The following is a 17,781-nucleotide window of genomic DNA, read 5'->3' on the forward strand; positions in this document are numbered from 1 at the left end:
TGTCTTATTTACTTGAAAAAAAATTGACAGAAAATCCGATATTGTTCCAAATTGATCCAATTAGCATACGATATATCGTCAACTTAATCAAAGAAATACCGTGTTGCGACTGTTTGTCCACGGCGAGCCCCGACTCCAAACATGGTGGCGTAGAGTACGGTTGCCAAGCTCCATGCACCCAATAAAATTATACGCTCGAGGTGTATTCAGCCAATTAAGTCGCGTAGTTTAGTATCTTTCCCGCAGCTGAGGGGCATTGGTGCCTAAAAGCATCCCAACTCAGCTACGCCTTGAGGCTTGAATGCAAATTGAAAATTTCAATTATCTTCGTTAGAAGTTGCATTAAGCCTCAACTGTTTTTTTTTCCTAGCAAACATGAATTCTAATTTCCCAATCAAGGTGTTACCATATCCACGAAATCAACATTTCTTTGGCCGGGCTGCGGAGCTGCAGCAGTTGTCAGATTTGCTTGACCATTCTAATACGGCTTCAACAAGCCGAGAACCGCGTACAGTTCTGCTAAGGGGTATGGGAGGGGTTGGAAAGACCCAGGTGGCTTTAGAATACGCTAATATCACAACTCATTACGATGCTATCTTCTGGCTGCGTTGCGAGACAATGGTAGCACTGGAAGAGTCTTGTAGGCAAGTTGTGCAAGAACTGGGTTTAGCAACAGACCCAGAGTCAAGTGTTCAAAAGACGACTCTGCTCAAGAGATGGCTCGCAAACACAGGTTAGGGAATGATGACAATCTGTAGCCAATCTTCTGACCAGTATAGACCGGCAATGTCTCCTTATTTTGGATGACCTAGACGAACCTGAGAGAACATTCTTGGAAATATTTCCATTGAAGCTCAACAATGGATCCGTTATTGCAACATCACGTCGGAATGACGGCTTAGACTTCCAATTCGCTTCGACATTGGAAGTCTTACCTTTCGAACCAGAAGAAGGATCCAAGTTTCTTCTTCATCTTCTTAATCGCAACAACAGTCTTAGCAACGAAGCCACTAATGCTCAAGCCGACGCATCATTGAATTTATCAGAGAGACTCGGGGGTCTTCCGCTAGCTATAGCTCAAATGGGAATTATGATAAGGCAGCGTAAGATGAGCGTCACGAGTTTCCTCTCTTTTTATGAAAAGTACCATGAAAAGATTGATAGGAAGCAAGGGAGACTTACGAGTACCCAGTACTCATACAATCTAGGTTCCGTGTGGCTTCTCAGTTTCAAGACTTTGAGCCACGGTTCATATCGGTTGCTGGGGATTATAAGTCATCTTGCTCCTGACTCGATTCCAGCTGCCTTGCTCTGCGAAGACACATCAAAAGTCTTCGAGTTCGACGACGCAATTTTCGAGTTGGTGGCGGGTTCCCTCATTCGAAAGCATTCCAAACATTCCGAAATGGATATATTTTCTGTCCACCGACTTGTGCAGCAAGCATTTCGAGATTATCTTTCAGAACAAGAGAGATCAGTTGCTTTTGATGACACAACTAAATTAATTTTCAACGCCATCCAGGACAAATATTTTGGCAACGCGACTCCAAGTGAAGAAACGTTTAAAATCCTGCGACCGCATATCGACCACTTGAAAGCCCTTCCGGAGGCACAAACCTCCGTGACTTTTGATTCTCTACTGTCTTACACCAATAAACTTGAAGCGTAAGTTGAGCCCTATCGGTTAGAGATAGAGCTCTCTTTGATAACTTTGGAACAGTTACTCGCCCGATGACAATCAATCAACCTCATCTACTGACAGTATACAGGATGGAGCGTTTTCTAATCTTGATTCGATTTCTTCTCGGTCTTCCGTTCTCGCCGAAGAGAGATCATCTGCGATATCCCTGTTGGTTGAGATTTTCCGAAAGGACATTGATCTCGTTGCGTCTTGCAGTCGTTTGCTTTCCAATGCAAACGAGGATAAGTTTCATCGAGAATTCGGTGATCTTCTAACCTTATTCAGCAAAGACCTACTTGCAGATCCAGTCTGTAAGATAAAACCTCATTCTGCTAATTGGATAGAGTCACGAAGATACCTCATTTCCCAGAACTTGGTTACATACTTGAAACCACCAAGCGGTAATTCTCTGACCACTTTACCACCATGTCAAGAAAAGAGTAGTCTCGTCATAGAGCGGTACCTAGAGCAACTTGATCCGGTGGTTGAATCTGATGAACCTCCAGTTTCCTTACCTACAACGGAGAATGCAACTTTCTACCACTCAGATGACATTTGGCATGCAGGAGACGACGATGATCATGATTTCGAGGAGTGGACTGAGCATCTTAAAACTTTGGTTTCCAAATCCTCTGCCTTTGAAAAGCTGAAAACAAACCTGAGCAGAATGAGCAAGCCCTATAGATGCAACATGAGTGGTTGTGGGAAAAATGTCGGTTTTTCGACGATGAGTGAGCTGGCACACCATAAGGGTTCAAAGCACAAAACACTCTCTGGACTATCAAGAATAGGTAATATTGACGATAAGTTGCGGATCGTCATTGGTTTCGTCCACTTTTGGACTGCTTACTTGAGGTCGATTTTCCGCACAAGTCTCATGGCTACGATCCAAAGCAGGGAGGAGCCATGCCCAGCAAACATGGTGCGAGGCCAGTGGATATGCGTGAGCTGGAAATCTGTTTTCGAAAGCCCCTGAGACTATGCTGATCTGGATTTACTTAGGCTTGCGGGTACGGCATCGTCGACGACTTTTACGAGAGCGTTCCTGGGAGTGTCGCCAGTGCGATGCGTGAACTCAGCGCAAACCGAAACTCCGAATCTTATGCTACTAACGCAGTACCGAGCATAATTACTCGAGAAGCACTTTCTTCGTTGTACGACAGAATAGGCGTTCTTGCTACCTTTGTTTTGAAAATCACGACCCGGCTTAGGAGAAAGATTGGTCTGTCTGGCAGAAAGGATCGAGTAGATTCCAGTGATGCCCATGAACTAGGCGAGCTGCCTACCGCTAATTCACTAACTCCCCGCTTCCTACTTTTGTGTATTACTACGTGGAGAGGATACGACTTCACACAGATGGTACCCGTTGATCTCAATGTGGCTAGCGATGAAATTTTATTTTGTGAATTAAAGAAGGCGTATCATCGCCGAGCGGGAACATTGAAAAGGTTACTTTCCTTATTCTGTATCCAGGATATACGATTCGTTCGAGTAAGTCAAGTTCCTCGTCCCAAAATATGAAAAGTTATCATCGCTTTGATCTGATATGGTTTCCAGTTCATAATCACTCGAAATAAGCTAGTGGACATCGACCTCCATTCTCGCGTAGAAGGGCGAATCTTGGAAACAATACCGCCTGTGAACCATGGCGATTACTCTTACGATCCAAAACCGATCCGTCATGAGCCTCCAGTCGGCCACAGGACGATGATGCACCGTTACTGTTGTCCAAAGGCTTGTGATCTCAGTCACTGTCTTAAGCGTTTCCCCGGTTATTGTCAAGAGCAAGTTCGAATCCAAGACGATGCCGATGATGAAATAGCTTGGGGTATTGAGCTCGTAGAGGGGGCAGATTTGGCTTATGCTTGGGTTTTCATGCTTCTGATCATGGGTTCTAGTATTACATTTGGTATTGGGTGGGCTGTGGTCAGAAAGGATCTTTCTGGCGGTTTTGCTGTTAGTGCAGTTTTGCTGGCGACATTTACTTGCTTGTTAGGGACTATGCAAGCAACATTAAGGACTCTGTAGGTCTAGCTTAAAACATAACAGGGTTCACATCCACATACAAAATTTTTACGCCTGTAGCCAAGACACCGCAATCTCAGCACAAGAGATAATTTTTTCTTTGTCGAGAACTTATCAGGAAAAGTTCGTCTTTCTTATATCTAACCGCTTGCATCTTTACACATTAACGTCTCAGACCCCAATCCATCTTGTTTAATCGCTGAGTTAAAGCATCCAGGAATCCATCCATCCTTTTGAAAGGAAAAGAAGAAAACAACAAAACGCCATGCTAAGAAACTAAAAACGTCAACGCCCTCAATCATCATTCCTCCTCTCTTCAGTCTTGTTACCACCCCATCCCCTTCCCTCCCCTCCACATCCCACCAACTAATTTCAATCCGCCACTCATTCCTTCGCACGACGCAGGATAAGATTTGCATCTACCCCTCCTCCTCCAAGAATCCCATGATGGCCCTGATGCCCCCAGCACCCAGGCCACCACGGGGATAACACACGAAAACAGGCTCATTCCAACACCCCATCTTCTCACGAAACTCACTCTTATTAGTCAACTTGAACTGTTTATTGATCGTCTCGTACGCCCTGCGGAGCGCCTTGACCTTATGTTTGCCCAGATTGCGTCCACCCTCCAGACTCGGCATCGCGCCCGTTCCAAAGGTGACCTGTCGCGTGTCCGGATCGGCTGCAGCAATGCTACGGAGAGAGTAGAGGATGAGAGACTCGATGGTGCCAGACGGGGCGCCGGGGAATTCGAGGGAAAATTTAACTTGGTATCCGTTTTGCGGTGAGAGTTGGTGGAGGACGACGATGGCTTTGATTTCGTTATCGGAGCCGAGGGCGTAGAAGTAGCGGCGATGGGCTTCATCCACCCATGGTCTGATCTCAGTGAGATGGACTTGTGTTCCTTTGCGACCCTTTTGCCAGTTTTGGACGCCGAGATCGACGCGGGATTTGATGTCTTCCGGGACGGGTTCATTGGATGGGATTTCGATGTTTTTGACACCTTCTGCTTCGGCGTGACGAACTTTACGAGCCAGATCCTTGTCTTTGAGGGCGGGGTTGTCTTTGGGATTGGCGCGCTCTTCGGCGATACAAGCTAGAGTTCTCCATTGGAATTTCTCGCCCACATATTCTTCGACTTCTTTTCCGGCAATCATCCAGATTGGTTTGAGTTCTCCTTTGATGCCGAGGTGTTTATGGTGGTCTTTCTCTTTGATGAATTGGATGAAAGCGGAAATGACTTGTGGGTATTGGGATTTGGCGCAGAGTGGATCGCCGACTGCAATGGCAAAGTTGTTGTGTACAATATAACCTTGAGCAGCACCGGTCGAAGGATGACGATAAATTTGATAACGTTTGTCTAACCAAGAAGTATTGGCTGCATCACCGTAGTTTGCAATGAGCTTTTCGACGGGTTGAAGGCGAGTGTCGTGAGCTGGACTTGCAGTTCCGTCATCGGTATCGAATTGCTCCCATGGTGGGTTGACGGTGCTAGCATCGTCATGGCGAAGAGCCATAACTGGAGGTTTGGCAGGTAATGACTTTGGATCACGGGGGAAGAGTGAAGCTAATCTGATGTTTCCGAGATTGAGGAAGAGGTAGGTAAGACGTTCCAACCCAATACCACAACCGGCATGTGGTGGTGCTCCCCATCTGAAACCTTCCAGATATTCAGACATTGTATCTGGTTTGATGCCTGCCTTCTTAATCTTCTTTTCGAGGAATTTTGCGTCGTGGATACGTTGACCACCACTCAAAATCTCTTGCCCTCGCATGAAAATATCGAAGGAATTGGTGTAGCGGTCATCTGATGGATCTGGCATGGTATAGAAAGGTCGAGCCGAAGCAGGGAACTTATCGAGAATATAGTAATCAGTGTCGTACTTCTCTCTCACTAGAGCACCTAATCTGATTTCTGCTCGGGTTGACATATCTTCGAGCACAGATGGACGGCTACCATCTTCCTCAACCCATCCACTGTCCAGGAGCATCTGAATACCATCCTTGAATGCGATTCTTGGAGTAACATCCAGCCACTTGACCTTGTCGTGGGCATAGAAATGTGAAATGAGCTCAATTTCGCTCGAGTATCGGTCGTAAATTCCTTGCCACAAGTTCTTGAACATTCCGTCGATGATATCGAGAGCCTCGTGATAATGTTCTTCCAAAGCCATCTCGAGATCGAGACCGGTATATTCAGTCAAATGACGTGGTGTGTTGCTGTCCTCAGCACGGAAAACAGGACCAATTTCGTAAACTCGTTCGAAATCAGCGGCGATGGCCATTTGTTTGGCCAATTGTGGCGATTGTGCCAGGAAGGCTGGTCGTCCGAAATAATTTAATTCAAAAACAGTTGCTCCGGATTCAGTCGCACCACCCTGCAATTTTGGGGTGTGGATTTCGATGAATCCTTGGGTATCAAGATAAGAACGGAAAAGATTGCAAATGCCAGATTGAATACGGAAAATAGATTGTGCTGGTCCTGTACGAAGATCAACAATACGATTGTTTAATCGAACTCTTTGTGGAAGTGATCGGTTTTGTCTGAAAACGTCCATAGTGCCTATGAATTGTTAGCCATGTCTTTGCAATCTCGAAATCTACTTACTGCGACTACTAGCATTATTGAGCTTGTCTGACAATTTATCTACAGATCTACGCACGCCATCAATTGATCTTCGCGCGACATCCGTAGAATCGCGCTCATGTGGTGATGCGCTTCGAGGAGTTTGATCCTCGCCTGCATCGTCCTCTACATCATCGTCTGCGTCCTCCTTGTCTCGATTGATGTTTTCCGCATCGTAAACGGTAAAAGGAACGTGTTCTGACAAATCTCCAACTTTGTGTACCTCGAGGACGTCGAGCTCATAATCGTGAATGGTGGCGTTTTTAACTCGCTTCATGGCTTTTCGGAGCTTTCCATGTACAATGACTATCGTCTCGCTTGGGTAGTGCTCAATACTTCGGACCATGTTTTCAGAAATCGCTCCGTTGCCTTCAGCTGCAGAGAATTAGTGAAGATTAGACACTTGTTAATTGACTCAACATACCTTCAAGTTCATCCACAGGTCTAAAACTCTGCAAAACTCCCTGAATTGTCATGGTTTGCTGGCGGAACACTATAAACACAAGCTTGGCACTCATTCTGCGAAGCGTATGGATACGCGCTCTGAACGAGATAACCTTCCCTTCTGCTTCTACAAATTGTTAGCATGTGTATGAAATCCAGAGGCAGCGAGAAGAAATGTTCTTACGTGCGAAGTTCATCTCCTTGAATAAAACCCGATTTTCGTGGTTCCATCTTTTGCTCATATTCATGCTATATGGTCGGTATAGCTTTGTTAACTCTGGAGGCCCCTCCTCCAAGAACTTCTCGTCATCTATCCGTGCCATCGACTCCCGCTTTTTGTTTTCGGCCTTTACTCGCGCTCGATCCAAACTTTTCCTCTGCTTATCTGCGCGAACCACCTCTGAACTTGGGTGTCCTGAAACGGAATTCCCATTCAGAGGGGCCACCACATTGCCGTTGCCATTTGCGAGGCCATTTTCTAGGCCGGATTGAGGGGTCGAAGTACCACTCGTACCCTCTGCTTTTCCTGGAACCGAATCTTCATCCGTATCTTTGCTGGTCAGATCTTTAATCTTGCGAAACGGCTTCTTGAGGAACGACATTTTGAACATTCAATTTGCAAAATTTACACCGGAAGCAATTTCGAGGGGGCGCGAAGCTAATAAGGCTGGTGGTTGTTGAGGGTAAGCTCCTGGTTGGTACCTTATGATGCGGTTTGCTGATTAACGGATTTTGGATGGAGTCCGAGGGCGACCGCCTTTCGCCGAGTTTAAACGATTGGCGTGGGACCAAGAAGAAATGGCTGGCCGAGTGCAGTTTGAGCTTGATGGTTGGTGAGAAAAGTGATTATTGTGCAGCGGATCCGTCGGATCTAATCAACGCTTATGTTATCAGTTGACTCGAGCTTGTTCATGTGGCTGGTTGACAGGCGGAAAGGGAAACGATGGATTGCAAGAATTGCAGAATTGCAATATCTGATCTGGAGATGAGAAAGGTGAATGAAAAAGGAGAAGACGAAGGGGAGAAAGGGGATGAGGAGGACGAGGATAAATTCCCACGTCGTCAAGATGAAAGTAAACAATTCTGCGTTACACGCATCCCGGAGATGGATTCCAAGGAGCGACCTTGGGAAGCTTTTGATGGTGGGGCAGTCCGCATTGAATGCCGGTAGGGACACCACCCCATGATGTCACGCCCAGCGCAATTGTGATCTTGTTGGTAAAAAGCTCTGTGAAAAGCTCCTTGGGTATGGCCAGAATGCGTGGTGAGTGTGCTAGAGAATTCTCCGCTCTCATCTCGCAAAGCTCCCGTTGCCTGTCAAGCGGTTGAGGTCGGACCAAAAATCTTGACCACATCCAGATATTTCTCAATTCTGCCCTGAATACTTTCAATCGTGTCTCACAAAAATGAGTACGTGGTCGTGCACAGGCTTATCATGACCTTCAACAACGTCATAACCGACAAGCAGCTGAAACCAGTCATCTTCCCAGTCTGTGGTATTCTCATCTGGGGAATGAGGTTGGACAATCGAAATGGTCGGGATACCCACGGAGATTTGCCTCCGGTCCAATATAATCCCATGACTAAGCGGGCGTTACTCACCTCCAGCTGCAGGAGCCAAATTTAGAAGAGACTGGCAGCTCTGAAATAACAGGTACTGTAAGAAAGGGACAAAGAGGAAATATCTTCGCTCGATATCCCATCCCTATCTGATTAATGCCATATGGCTTTCAGACTCGCTGATATCATTTGAAGCCCCAAGACGCCCCAAGAAGAGATATTGGTAAAGCAGGACGAGATGAGAAGATAGCCCAGCGGTACTGCAGTTCCAGGTCCATGACAAGAAGCTTGAAATGGCACTGTATCTCCTTCTGAATTGCATGCGAGTAATTACCAGCCGGTCGGATGCCACAGTAACTACTTGATTGAAGCGTTTCAGCTCCATCAAAGTTCCTCCAATAACGTGTTGGAGACCAACTTCCGTTGCAATATACTTCGCTGATATAATGCCTACCAGTCATCAACCTGCAAATCAGACTTGCTGGGCGGTCGATGTCCTGACGCTGCCGATTACTGGTCGAGTCAGCTTTGGTAACGTGTGGTAATCTTTCCCTGTATGGCAGGTCGTCTCCCGAGCCAGGAGCTGGTGGGTGCCCAGGTACTTGGTGGTTACCACTGTCTCAACTGACGTCTTACTATTTCACGATACCAAAAGAATCCTATTTTGTGATTCCAAAATCATAAGGAAAAAGAACATGTCGTTGGATTCAGAGAAAGGAGATAGCCTTTTAGCATAGCAAGATCTATATCACGTGATAATGAAATAGCAAGCTTTGGCCGGCATCACGTTTTGCCGTCTCCGGATAGTGACGTATCTACGGAAGCACCCAGCCCAATGTTCAACGACATGTCACTTACCAAGATGGGATATGGGGCTGAATTTCACGAGTGCACGCACGTGTTGTAATTCTCTGAATTATGCGACTCTAGCTTGTCCCTAGTTGTTCGTGATAATGACAGATATCACAGACTTCAAAAGGAGTGAAATCACCAAATAACCCTGAATCGTTGGTGCGACCCGGCCAGAAGCACGCGGTTGAACTGCACGAAGATTATTGAGCTACCCGCCTATCGACCTAGTCTCGATTTCCACGATTCCAACTGGTATTTTCCCGCGATAGATGGACTAGTCGCAGTACCTGACTGGCCATACTTATCTCCGATCAAAGTATATAGGTGCTTCACAGCCCCTTTGGTACGCGCATCAACCCCACATCGTCACACCAAGCCTCTGCGTTGCAGCGACATCCCACTTAGTTATACACCAGTGGTTCCCAGGAGATACGCGTGTACATATCTGAATGCGCTCTGCCCTCAGATCAAGTATTTCACAACTCTTCACAATCGATGCACTGGTTTGACAATCGCTGGTTCCTAATGGTTAAAGCTTCAATATGGCGGGGCCTCATGGCCGTGGGAATGAAGATCCACAGATTCGCAGAACCCAAACCACCAGCACCCAATTTCAAGATCACGATACCCTCGAGACTGTCGCCGAAAGGAGGAACGTTCAAATTGGTGTTCTATGTGCCAGACTCATACTGGACTGCGCCGGAAGGATATCGTTATCCTGTTGTGGTCAATTTCCACGGAGGAGGCTTTACGCTGGGGACAGGCACGGATGATGCAAGATGGGCAACAACAGTATGCACAACGGTTGACGCCATCTTAGTCTCCGTAGAGTACAGACTTGCGCCAGAATATCCATTCAGTGTCGGGGTGGAGGACGGTTCGGACGCTGTATTATATTTAGCATCGCATGCCGACGAACTACAAATCGACCCCCATCGAATGGCATTGTCCGGTTTCTCTGCGGGAGGGAATTTCGCATTCACGGTCCCTCTGATGCTACACGATCTAGGAAACGACGCGGGAAAACGAGTTCTTGCAGAAAATAATCCAATCCACAAAAGGAATAAGAAGAGCAACGACTCTCTTTACCCACCATCATCACGACACGGCGGTGAGCCCCTATCTGCGACCTCTTCTGCGGCATCCTCAACACCCTCGCTCAACAGTCGTCCGAGTTTTGTGTCAGAGGCATCAAGTGGATCAATTCTAAAGTTGTCAGATCTAGAGCCTACCGCTTTGGAGATAAATCAAGAGATTCCCGATTACACGATACGAGCAATAGTTTCCTTTTACCCGCCGACAGACTTTCGAACGACGAGAGAAGAGAAGCGAAAGACTAATCCACAACCTGCGAAGAATCTCCCACCAATGCTCACGAACCTGTTTGACGATTCCTATCTTTTCCCAACCGCCGACATCGATTTTAGTGATCCCTACCTCTCCCCTGCCGCCGCGTCCGACGACTTCCTTAGAGCTGCATACCCAGAGGACATTGTTTTGTATACTTGCGAATATGATATGTTAAACGCGGAAGGTGTGGCTTTTGGAGAACGATTGACGCATCCCTCGATGAATAAAAAGGTCCATGGGGGACTCGTGAAGGAATCAGTCCATGCTTTCGACAAAAAGCCTAATCCGATCAAGTTTCCTGAGTCTGCGGATAGGATATACAGTGAAGCATGTGCGGAATTGACACGGATATTTGGAGGAAGAAGCAGTTTCGAGGACAGGAGACAGCTAGACAAGGTGAAATCGGTTGATCGGTTTGAAGAGCGTGATGAACCTTACAAGAAGGGAGATGATGAGGAGGCATTAATTGATGGAATTCAAACTCTAAAAGGAGCCGGATCAAGTAGCCACTCATAAATGGGGCTAGCAGACGGACCGGCTTTTGGGATGATCTGATTTGAGCTTGCTTGTACTGGGCTGTAAAAGTTTCTGGCGTTGGAGAGGATGGGGTATACGCATTTCGTGATGGAATCACGACCACGCATGAACAAACAGGCTGCGTCTAGAATAGACGTGTCTACGAAACTAATATATTCTTCCAACTATCAGCAATATTTGCTCAAACCGCCAAGGTTCCATCCGATTTCAGGTGTCAAACCTAGACAGAATTTGAGATACGGCCAATTTATTAATATACCTCTAACTCCATATTTTGTGTTTCGATTTATGGTATTTCGATAATCTCCATTTGAAAGACCTCAGCCACATTGCATCATTTAGCGCTGACTTCCATTCTTGTATAACCGATGCAACTGACCGAGAACCAACACGTGACGCAGCCCAACCCATTTCCTGGCCTCGACTTCAACGGCTCGTGACTGTGTGTTTGCAAACATTCACGACATTCTTCGTCTTCAAGACTCACATTCGCATACTCTCATATGGATTCATTTGACTCTCCGTATATTCGCGGGGATGCTCCCTACAATATTTCTCGTCTTCAAAACGTCTTGTCCGTTTGACGTCTGACGGTCTGACACTACCACTATTGTTTTATCTCATGAGCGCCAAATATACAACAATATCGATATCGAAACAAAAGCACCTCTTGCGAAAATCTTGTCCATCTCCATGAATCTGTCATCGGCCTTAAGTCCGAAAATTAAGTCAATCTCCTCATCCATCTACAACATCCTGGTCCCCGAAGGCCAAGAAACGGCGGAAGCAGAGCGAGGTGAACAAGATGCACTGGTAGCAGGTCTTGCCATTCGCCAAAAACCCATCGACGAACCATATCAACATGATCCCATAAGCATAGATCAAATTCGTCTTTTGGTCCTATTTCCATTACTACAAGAAGAGCCATACGTATCATGTAACGTTATCACGACTAACAATGGACGTGAGGGACCGCCGCCGCCGGAGTACCATGCGTTATCTTACACATGGAAGTATGACGGATTTGACGCTCGAGAAAAGCCAATCCAGATTAATGGGAAGTGGATGACGGTGGGAAGCAATTTGTGGTATGCTCTCTATCAACTCAGTCCAAGTCGCGGGACACGAAAATTGTGGGTTGATGCGATTTGTATTGATCAAGAAAATGTCTTGGAGAGAAATGACCAGGTTATGCAGATGGGACATATTTATTCGACTGCAAAGAACGTGATAATTTGGCTGGGTCATGAAGATGGGCCTACGAAGCGGGCTTTTCAGACAATCGAAGAATTCGCAAATCCGAGTTGTATCGCAGTTCTGGAACCATCAGAAAATGAAGTTCAGAAAGCGACATCAGCACTAAGTCATTTCTTAGATCGGCAGTATTGGAAAAGAGTCTGGGTCATCCAAGAGATCGTCTTGGCGAAGTCCATCACCATTTACTCGGGCTATCATATGCTTCAATGGAGCGATCTGGCAAAAGCATGTAGAAACAGAGATGGTGTTGGAATTCCGCCAGAAATGGCAAAACAGGGCCTTCGGCTCCTTCAAGACAGTATCGCAGCATTTTTGGAAAGATCGAGGACGGAGCCAGAAACCGGAAGGACACTACTAAATCTACTCCACGCATGTCAAGACAGCCATGCCACAGATGTCCGGGACATGGTATACGGCCTTCTTGGTATCGCAAATGACAGTTCCTTCCTCGAAGTCGATTATAAGAAATCCGCGCTCGAGCTCTGGCAATACCTAGTCAAGCTCCAAAACAATCCACCCGAAGGCACCAACTCCTACACCTTTTCAGGAGATAAAAGCACAACCATGTACTTTGCCCAATTCCTCTGGGACGTCCTGGCCATCTCCCCCCACGAGATCAAATCCCTCCCCCCATCAAGCCCAACCCTAACACTCCAAGGCTACTGGACAGACACCATAATCCAACTCGGCCCCCTAGGCTCAGAAATCATCGCCGCCCGCCGCACAACCCAAGTGGGCAACCACCACACCTACAAAGACTGGCGGCACGAACTCAAAATCTCCGACCCAAACTGGAATCTCTCCGTCCTGCAATCCGTCCACCTCCCCACAATCTTCCACAACACCTCTCCCCTTCTCGCGGAACCAAACCCTGTAAACTCCGCAACTATATCCGTATCTGACCTCAAATTCGCAAACGCCCAACCCCGTCCCAAGGAAGCGCGGCCGTGGAATCCGAGACCCCACGCGAAATTGACGAGGAATTGCCATTTTAAACGCCATTTAGATCCCACGGATCATGAGAAGTGCTGGGATATCTATCGTTTTGTCGTTACGGAGGGGGGACAGATTGGGTGGTCTCACGATTCAGTCAGACCCGGCGATCTTGTGTGTCGCTTCAAGGAGACTGATATCGCGCTCCTCCTGCGATCTCGCGGCTCGGGTGGGGATGGGAAATTTGATGTCGTAGGCAGGATCATGTTGTTGAGAAAGGAAAATGAACAGGTGGCTGTGAGGAAGGGGAGTAAAAAGGCGTTTATGCTAAGCGTGCCGGATTTGCAGAGAGAGACGGGCGTTGAAGTGGATTTGCAGTTGGGGATCCAGACGTTGGCTTATTTGGCGTGTTTTTTTAGGCCGACGGCTGAGAAGGATTAGGGTTGGGATGGGCGGAGATTGGGTCGTAGGAGGGTAGCAGTTTGGTGTTTATGGAAGGTGAGTGATGGATGGAGGTGAGGGAAGGGGTGAAGTGTATATATGGGAGTGTAAGATTATATAGAAGATACGATCGTGGTAGGAGAAGCTGGCAAGCGTAGAACCACAGCCATAACACTTACTTACAAAACATCCAAAACACCGCCCCCCCACTACTCACGAGCTTCTCCAGCACAGATCTTCTCAAACGTCAGAATCTTGCCCTCTCCATCCACGCAGCTTCAGATCTGAAAGTCCGATCAGCATATCCCGAGCACAGTTTCGAGTTGCCAGCTCAGAGTAGTCACGCTTTCTACAATCTCTGACCACTTTTCGATCTGACATCTGGGTAGATTACTCATAGATAATGGAATCAACCAAATCCGCCTAACCAATCGGTCTTTCTGAACGCGACGTGTGATTGCGAGACTTCTGGTTTAAATATATATGTCACCGTGATTTAGTAAACAAGAAAATTGGGATAGAAGCTCTGAGGTTGTTATTTTTGGGGGGAGTGAGAATTGGGAGGTGAGATGTGAGGTTGGTGTTTAAGCAGGATAATTTGAATGAGGTATTTGTGAAGAGGGAATGAGTGGGGAGTTGGAGTTGTTTTGGTGGGGATGGAGTGATTTGGATGGTTTGGTTGAGGTGAGGTGAGGGATGGAGTGAAGAATGGATATGGCGGATTGGTTTTGTGGTTGTGATTGTGGAGGTGTGGGGATTGGGGATTAGGTGAGATGATGAGGGGGAGGTAACGACTAAGACTTGGTTTTTAGAATGGAGTTGAGAATGGAAGGGAACGTGAGAAAAGAGGATTCGTGTTAGTAGATATATTTCTAGTATATACCTAGATATTCGAAATTTCATAGCCATTTCTGAGGGTTTTCGGTATAGATTTCAGCGTACAATAAAACATAATTTTTGTCGATAGTACTAGGGGTTCTGGAAGATGGGAGTTGGGGTTGGAGATGGAGGAAAGTAGGCGATGACGAGAAATATGTGAGTAAATCTTTTGGTGGTTTGTGTTCGATGAAAAGAGTGAGTCGGTGACTAGTAGTGCGTGTTTATGCCGTATACTATCCTTCTATGCATTTTGACCAATTTGGAAGAAGCTGAAGAGGAGAGGCTTGTGTAGTTTATAATAAAAGTTAAATGACACAGCTATGGGTTTTGAGTCTACGAGTGAGGCGGTTAGTGCAAACCTCTTAATTGAATGCAGGCAGCAAGTCTGTTACTGAAGGATGAGTAGCACGTGTTCATCTTTATACTATTTTGTGCTGGATAGCACGATGGGTGGGTAGTTTTGGCTTTCATGATTGTGTGATAGTAGACTTGAGTTGCATGGTTAGGCTCTTTTTGTGTTTTTTTTCCCTCTTAGTGGCTAGTATTGACATGTGTAAGTTAAGTTTAATTGCCTAACTTGAAGGGAGCAAACCTCACTTAACACTCTAACTTCCTTGACAGGATATTCCTTTTCACATGCCGAAAATGTGCAATTAAGAATCTCCGCCAAAGATGTGCCTGCTAAAACAATTAAACCCAAATTTTGTGATATTCATCAATTATTTTATTGCGCTCACGCTCTCAACTAATCCACACATCCAACATCACAACAAGGGGCGGATGCACGAGCGGTCGTGACGATCAAATATTCTCGCTTAATCCAACACGATTCTTCCAACTGCAGAGAAAATTGGTGTTAGTACATATCCGGTTAGTTGGAATCCAACTGGGTAATATCGAGATGGACATGGGGCGGATGCGTGAGCGGTGGGATGGGGATGGAGATATGACTTGGCGTTGTGAAGTGGTAGGTGCATGAGAATTTGAGGTGGAATTTTTGGAGGTGGTGATTTTGGGGGGGGGGAGATTGGGGTGGGAATTAAGATAGGTGAGTGTAGACGATATTTTCATTCATAAGGTTCTGAAGTTCCTAACACAACACAAAGGAGACAGGCCTCGTTTGATTCCAGCAACACCAATGTTCCCCAAGAATACACTTAAAATCCAGTTCTACCACCTCAATCCCACCTCACAATAATCAACTCCAACTTCGCCCCCTCCATCCTCTTAATCTCCTCTACCTCAAACCTCTCATCCGCAACGCCAAACAACTCCACCCAATCCCCCTCATCCCTCTCCTGCGAATTCGACGTAGCCATCATCGTGATATCCGAAATCCCTATTCCAATCAGTTAAGCTCCCAACAAAAAGAATAATAAAGCGACAAGAAATGCATACCTATACCACCGCTCCTTCGAAATCGGCAGCGTACACGGCGGTTCCAAACACCTCTCACTCAACACCACCCTCGCCCCCTTCTTAAGTGCCGGAATGAGCGCTTTCAAGATCTTAACGCAATACCTATCCGACCAATCATGCAAGATCCAGCGGAAGTAATACACATCCGCGTTCTTGACCGGTTGTTCCTCGAAAAAGTCATGCGCCATAAACGTCACCCTCTCAGTTGCCTGTACATTGACTTTCGCGTCTTCAATCACAGATGGTAGATCTTGCACGATGAGTGAGAGATTTGGGAAGGTTTTAGCGAGATCGAGAGCGACGAAGCCGTGAGAGCCGCCGACGTCGACGACGGTTGCGGGGCCGAGAGTGGACCAGGGGAAGTTGGATAGGATGTAGGAGGTCTCTAACCCGGGGAAGGTTTGTAGGAATTGCATGGCGGATTTGAAGCGTGTCATGCGGGGGGGATGTTGGGAGAAAAACTCGAACATAGGGAGGGGAGTGGAGTTTGCTAGGGAGAAACCCTGGGAATTGGTTAGTTGGATTTGATGAGGTGGGTGATGAGAACGTACGCAGTGTTCAGGTTCTTCCGAGTCTGGCCATTTAGAAAGGGCATCGACCACCTATATCTCATTAACAACGCCTTACTTTGGTGGAGCGGAGATCTTACATTCATCTTAGCAGGCCCAACCTCATACATCCCCATCTCGGCCCACGTGCCCAGAATCGGCATGAGCACCAACGCTTTCGTCGCGATCGTATGCTTGACCCTACCGGGCACAGGCTCTCTGAAGAAGTGATCCGTCATCCCGTGTCTTAACAGCCGCGTCAATTTCTTAACTGGCAAGTTTGTTTTCTGGGCTAGCTCAGCGAATGTCGTGCCTGTTTCAAAGGGCACGAGGTTGTGGATGTTGTACTTGAGGATTGTTTTGAGACCGATTGAGCCGGCGAACTGGGGGTTTTAGTTGGTTAGGATGGGGAGAGGGAGGGGTAGGGAGAAGACTTACGGAGTTGGAGACGATGGTTTGGATAGGTCCTTTGTTGAGAGAGGAGAGCTCGTCGAGGGCTGCTGAGAGAGATTCTTGTGCGGCTGCTATTTCAGGAGGGAACTGATACATTAAGGGAGTATCTTCTTCGAAAGAAGGGGGTGCGAGGTCGTTTTGGGTGAAGAAGTCATCAAGTGCTTTTGTGTTTGCTAAGATCTCGTTTGCTAGAGTGAGAATGCGTGAAGGTGCCATTTTGAAGATTCTTTTGGGGTGGGGTTTAACTTGAGATTTGTGAAAGTAATTTGAGTGAAGATCAAGGCTCAGGGAATGTGGACGATGATAGTCATATTTGTAGAATTCACTTCATATCTAGCTAGTGAGATACCATATATTCTATCGGTTGGTAACTGCTTGTTGGAGGCGGGGTAGGTTGGTGTTGGTTCCTGCATCGGTAGGAACTTGAATCCCTGAAAACCAACACGTAAACGACATGCCTCTTCCAGGTAGTATTTTAAGACACTGGGTATGTGACCGACGCGGTGTTGATTGAGGTGGTTGACGTGCGTCAACTTCAAGGGGTGTATGCAGCCAACCGCAGCCAACTGCTAATGCAGCTCTTGACAGTAACAGCCCTCGTTTTCGTGCTCAATTATTGTTACCTGATTTCTTGCTCAGATCTGATAAACTAGGCATGTGTTGAATTTCCTACATTCGTACAGCCACAAGTAGAACAGTATAGCGGACATACCTATTTCACTTGCTTATTCATTATTGTTCTATACATTCTGACCCTATGCCCAGTTATGTTTATA

General features: G+C 46.7%; 5 protein-coding genes across 5 annotated transcripts; 3 read left to right on the forward strand and 2 right to left on the reverse strand.

The window, feature by feature from the left end:
* Positions 1–375: 375 nt before the first annotated feature.
* GLAREA_06460 (P-loop containing nucleoside triphosphate hydrolase) lies at positions 376–3,709 on the forward strand (the record flags this gene model as incomplete). Its single annotated transcript, XM_008081873.1, has 5 exons — positions 376–733; positions 780–1,665; positions 1,721–2,624; positions 2,684–3,172; positions 3,239–3,709. 5 exons carry the CDS (start codon positions 376–378, stop codon positions 3,707–3,709), a joined length of 3,108 nt encoding a protein of 1,035 aa, XP_008080064.1.
* A 416-nt stretch (positions 3,710–4,125) lies between these two features.
* On the reverse strand, positions 4,126–7,378 carry GLAREA_06461 (Class II aaRS and biotin synthetase; the record flags this gene model as incomplete). The annotated part of the gene is made up of 4 exons (XM_008081874.1): positions 4,126–6,269; positions 6,315–6,707; positions 6,757–6,903; positions 6,961–7,378. 4 exons carry the CDS (start codon positions 7,376–7,378, stop codon positions 4,126–4,128), a joined length of 3,102 nt encoding a protein of 1,033 aa, XP_008080065.1.
* Positions 7,379–9,713: 2,335 nt separating this feature from the next.
* Positions 9,714–11,054, forward strand: GLAREA_06462 (alpha/beta-Hydrolase; the record flags this gene model as incomplete). Its single annotated transcript, XM_008081875.1, has 1 exon — positions 9,714–11,054. The coding sequence occupies one exon, from the start codon at positions 9,714–9,716 to the stop codon at positions 11,052–11,054; it is 1,341 nt and encodes a 446-aa protein (XP_008080066.1).
* A 714-nt stretch (positions 11,055–11,768) lies between these two features.
* GLAREA_06463 (uncharacterized protein) lies at positions 11,769–13,706 on the forward strand (the record flags this gene model as incomplete). Its single annotated transcript, XM_008081876.1, has 1 exon — positions 11,769–13,706. The coding sequence occupies one exon, from the start codon at positions 11,769–11,771 to the stop codon at positions 13,704–13,706; it is 1,938 nt and encodes a 645-aa protein (XP_008080067.1).
* Positions 13,707–15,763: 2,057 nt separating this feature from the next.
* On the reverse strand, positions 15,764–17,221 carry GLAREA_06464 (S-adenosyl-L-methionine-dependent methyltransferase; the record flags this gene model as incomplete). Its single annotated transcript, XM_008081877.1, has 5 exons — positions 15,764–15,924; positions 16,018–16,507; positions 16,556–16,606; positions 16,654–16,935; positions 16,991–17,221. The coding sequence occupies 5 exons, from the start codon at positions 17,219–17,221 to the stop codon at positions 15,764–15,766; spliced, it is 1,215 nt and encodes a 404-aa protein (XP_008080068.1).
* Positions 17,222–17,781: the final 560 nt, after the last annotated feature.

The sequence above is a fragment of the Glarea lozoyensis genome, assembly GCF_000409485.1.
Source record: "Glarea lozoyensis ATCC 20868 chromosome Unknown GLAREA15, whole genome shotgun sequence".
Taxonomy (NCBI): Eukaryota; Fungi; Ascomycota; class Leotiomycetes; order Helotiales; family Helotiaceae; genus Glarea; species Glarea lozoyensis.